Source organism: Hibiscus syriacus, unplaced genomic scaffold, assembly GCF_006381635.1.
Source record: "Hibiscus syriacus cultivar Baekdansim isolate YM2019G1 unplaced genomic scaffold, ASM638163v2 tig00110602_pilon, whole genome shotgun sequence".
NCBI lineage: Eukaryota > Viridiplantae > Streptophyta > Magnoliopsida > Malvales > Malvaceae > Hibiscus > Hibiscus syriacus.
In genome coordinates, this window is record NW_024062798.1 from 791,043 (window position 1) to 795,864 (window position 4,822).

Below are 4,822 nucleotides of genomic sequence, written 5' to 3' on the forward strand. Positions count from 1 at the left end.
AAAAAATTAATAGACCCAACCTGGTATAATAGATACCTTATATCTTTATGAATAATTACAATAACGTTTATTTATATATTTTAAATTAGATATGTATTTTACTGAAAATATTATATATGTGTGTGTCTGAGTGTGTGTCAGGTCTGGTCAAGTGTGAATTTTACCCCAAACTCGAGTTAGGTTATATCGAGCGTGGACAATTTACTTTTTTTTAGTCTGTTCGAATTGATTGAAACCCAATCTATGTTCATTCCTAGTTCAAACTTCAAGCCCAACAAAAGTTGACTGCAATGGTATGGCTAATTTTATTAAGATAGAAAAATATCGAAAATTATAATGAGGATTAACAACTAGAATTATAAATTAAATACATAATAAGGAGATTATCTTATAATCATACCACAATAAATTAGAAACTTAAGATCATATATAAGAAAAAAGGTAAAAAAAAATAACTCATTAAAAAATAACTAAAAAAATAGATAGATACAAACATATCTTATTTCTACAAAAAACGAATCATAACAGAGTATTGAACTATTGAAAAACCATTGAAAAACGTTAAGCATTATGAGAAAACTATCTACAAGCATAAACTATGTATCTAAATTTAATTCGATGATCCAAAATAGAAAATATTAATGGGATAATCTCAAGCATTAACTATAAAATGGACAAGATATTACTATATATATATATATATAGTTGATCAAGTGTCATGCATATGTCATGCATGCATTGCATGAGAGCTTGTACTTTTATGCCTTGGATGAGGATAACGTATGAAATATTAGGTCAGGGTTTGTTGAGCTGAAAACCTAAAAGCTATGCCCTTTTCTCTTGCGTTTGGTATTTTTATTTTATAAATGTTACTTAAATAATATTGAGTGGGGCTAACGACTTAGATGGCCAACCATGCAGGTCTGAAACGTGTCGGTGCCACGTATACACTAATTTTTATGTATAACTTAATGCCTAATTAAGCTCAACCATGTTCTCTACGTGTGAACAAATCACATTGATTTCTGCCCACGAACCTATCTTATGGTTAAACTCTTCTATTAGTCCCTCATTTATATGCAAGTTATAAACTCATTCTTTATACTCTAACTCGATTATTTTAGTCGTTATATAAGCTTTTAAAATTTTGTAATTTTAATCCTAACTCAAAACAGTAACTATGAAACATGTTAACCTTAATTCGATTTTTAGTTTTTGCATTATGCTTAAGTTGTAAATTTAGTTCATGTTCTTTAATTTAGTCATATTATTTTTGTATCATTTAATTTATGATTGAAACTTTAAAAATTAAAAAGTACATTCATTGATATTGACCAAATTAGAGTAAAAAGATTAAATCCACAACTCACCTACAATACAAGGGCTAAACACACAAGTTGACCCAATGTTATTATCATTCTCGTAAATATTACACTGACTAGTGGAAAGTCTCAAATAATGAGAAAAATTATTATGAATATAATTCATCACGTCATTTTTTGTTCCAACCAATAACAATTTTTTATCTCATTTTTATCAAAACAAATCTCTTTCCTACGTGTAAATAAAGAGTTAACAGTTAATTAGAAGTTATTTTAAAATTAATATGTGATTCACTACGACCATGGATGACGTAGTGAACTGGGACCATCAAATAATTCATCACAAATGGTATCAAGCGCAAGGTTCAATCAACCAAAGCTTACCCATCGACTCCTAGAACTAAGTACTACCGAGTACAAAAAATAAAAGCTAGAAAAAAAAGTCTAATTTCCGTTTGGTCCCTTTACTCTTTTACATATTTAGAATTTAATATATCTACTTTTAGTTTTAAGATTTTAAATCAGGCTTAAATTATTATTACTATTATTATTTTTGAATAGTCTAGGGTGATTACAAGGTAGTATATGTTCATAATCTTTTTTAGTTATTGACAATTCACAATACACACACCTTGCAAATACAACTATTCTAACATGAAACCTCTAAAGATAATAACTCTTCCTTCAATCATTAAGTCCACTCAACGGGTTCAATCAGACTTAAATTAAAAATGACCAAATTCTTGAGATTAAAATAAATAGTCTAAAGTTCAAATGTTCTATGAGTAAAGGACTGATAGAAGAATTAGACAAAAAAGTTAGAAGCTAACCATGGTTAACACCCTAGCTGTTACGGAATTAACCCTGGTTAATTCAGCTGCCCCTGTCAGAAGGCTTCCCTTCTTAACGAACACCACAAAGAAACTACGTAATGCAAAGGGGGGGAAATGGCTTTCTACGCCGACGAAGAAAAGGTCTGGAAATGCGCAAAGCATCCTTCGAAACGACGCCGCAGTGGGATCTGTCCGGTTTGTCTCCAAAACAAACTAGCGTCTCTTTGCCCCGATTGCGCCCACACTCGTCCTTGCGCGTGCACCGGCGCAACCTCTTCTTCTTCATCCTCGTTTTCCTCCTTCTCCGATTTCGGAGCCGTCTTCCGGGAACCTAGTCTTGTAGAAACCGAGCCTGCGTTCAGACGATCCAGATCCCTCGCGATCTCTTTCCTCCGTTTGAAACCAGAGAATTTGACCGAAAAGAACGGTTTATCGGCGAACAATAACACGAACAAGACGCCGTCGTTTTGGTCGGTGTTTAGAGGTAGTACCAACACGAGCAAGCGATTTGACAGCGGAGATCACCGGAGAGAAGTCGAGAAAGAGAGTGTAACGACAGCGGTGGATGAAAGGATGATGATGAGGAAGTCGAGGTCGATGGCGACGGCAATGACGTCACGTTCTGGAATCGGAGACTCGAAATCCTCGACGTCGACGAAAGGGAAGGGATGGTATCTCACGAGTCCGATGAAGGTTTTGAGGCAAAGTAGGGTTTCGAAATTCGTTTTCCAGCAGCATTAGCCTTTGTAATCGAGGTTGATTCCTGTAAGTGTTCCATTATTATTATTATTATTATTATTATTATTATTCTTATTATTTGTTCTTTATATTTCTACAGTAAATATGCCAAAAAGATATTAACAATACAAACGAAAACGTGCGATGAATTATTACGATTAATTTTCATTAATTGATGGATTTATAAAATTTATGTATTGTATTTACGCTTTCTGTGGATAATATGTTTTTAACTCCTATTTTTTTTAATAAATTCGTTCTTTAATATAAAATTATATTTCGGTCCCGATTTTCTTAGAGATTCGAAATAATGTTTTCGTTAATATATTTCAACGGTTGAAAAGCTGTAACATAAAACAAAGAGTTAAATATTTTTTAATTTATTAAAAAATTAATATATATGATCTACGTGAATAAAACATGAAATTTAATATCGATTGTATAAAAGTTTAATGATGTCGCATATGAAATTATTATAAAAAAATTACAAATAAAAGATACAATCACAACTATGAGTAATGCATTTAAATATATTAAAATTATTAACTCTTATATATTGATAACTAAAGTGAACTAAAACACATAAATAATAAAAAAAATTAAAATAATATTTGGATTCAAAATCTGTGCTATCCAGGAGAAATGGATTAAGCTTGTATCCTATGTGCTTGCCTGGAGTTTTGCAGCCACTCCAGTTCTCCCAAACAAGAATGAACTTGGGTGTAGAAAGTGGGTCTCTTTCCATGAATGTATCGGGAACGGTACCAGTGAATCAAGAAACATCACTACAGATGGTTTTCGATCTACCTAAATTTAGGTGAAGAAAGTTAGGTTGAGGTAGAAGATGGATGGGGTAGAAGAAGAAGAGCGTGGCGGTCAATTTAGTCAACTTCAATTCATGTAATCACTTAACGTGTAAGGTATTTTTTTTGTCACACCCGTTAACATATGTTAACTTTAAGTGATTAGTTTGTAACTAATCGATAACGTTAATGATTGATTTGTAACTTTAAAAACATCAGTGGGGAAAACGAAAGCTACCCCAAACATTAATGACCAACTATGTACTTTACCCTATAATTTAACTCATAATTTGAACTCAAATTGACGACCCTTAACCTAATATCGTACCGAGTTTAGTTATTCATGATTAATAGTACTTGACAGTTTTTTTTGGCAAAACAGTACGTGCTAGTTATATATATATATATATATATATATATATATATCCATGCAAATCTAAACTATGAGGGGGTTTATAAATTGAAAGGAGAGGTAGAGTAATAGGGGAGGGATGGTAACGAGTCGGGTTATGTCCAATTCGATTTTACTCAAAAATTACATACTATTTATCCGATTTGAAAAATATAAATCCTCCATCTGATTTTGACCTGAAATAAAGACTTGATTATATATATATATATATATATATATATATATATATATATTAATAAAAATTACACTATTACTTTCGAATCAGGTTGAATCGGAGATTTTTCACCCTCCACCCGAACCCGACCTCACTCCCTTGAAAAATTCAACCGATTGACCCGATTATAAAATCTTTTTAAAAATTCCGATCCTATAATATCATGTCAGATCAAAATCCGCCGATTTCGGGTTAAATTCAAGTCCCTAAGAGCATTACAAGATCTTAATTTGTTTCTTTGGTTTTTTTTTGGGAGAGGTGGGGAGACAAGTCATGTTGGGGAGATCGTGGAAGTGAGTCATTTTGATATTTGGTGGCACTGAGAAATGTATATTAATAAGATTCTCATTTTGTTGGATTTTCTAAATCTAACATACCATTTCATATGGCGACAGACATGCGCACGAACGCCATTTCCTTTATTGTCTTTGATAATTGTTGGGTGCTGTTGGATAAAGCAAGTTGTAATTTCTCAGAAAACAATATTAATCATTCTTATT

The 4,822-nt window shown here is 32.1% G+C and overlaps 1 protein-coding gene across 1 annotated transcript; it reads left to right on the top strand.

Moving 5' to 3' along the window:
• The first annotated feature begins 2,269 nt into the window (after positions 1 to 2,269).
• LOC120135018 lies at positions 2,270 to 2,949 on the top strand. Its single transcript, XM_039151385.1, has one exon. It carries the CDS (start codon positions 2,270 to 2,272, stop codon positions 2,894 to 2,896), a length of 627 nt encoding a protein of 208 aa, XP_039007316.1. The 3' UTR covers positions 2,897 to 2,949.
• Positions 2,950 to 4,822: the final 1,873 nt, after the last annotated feature.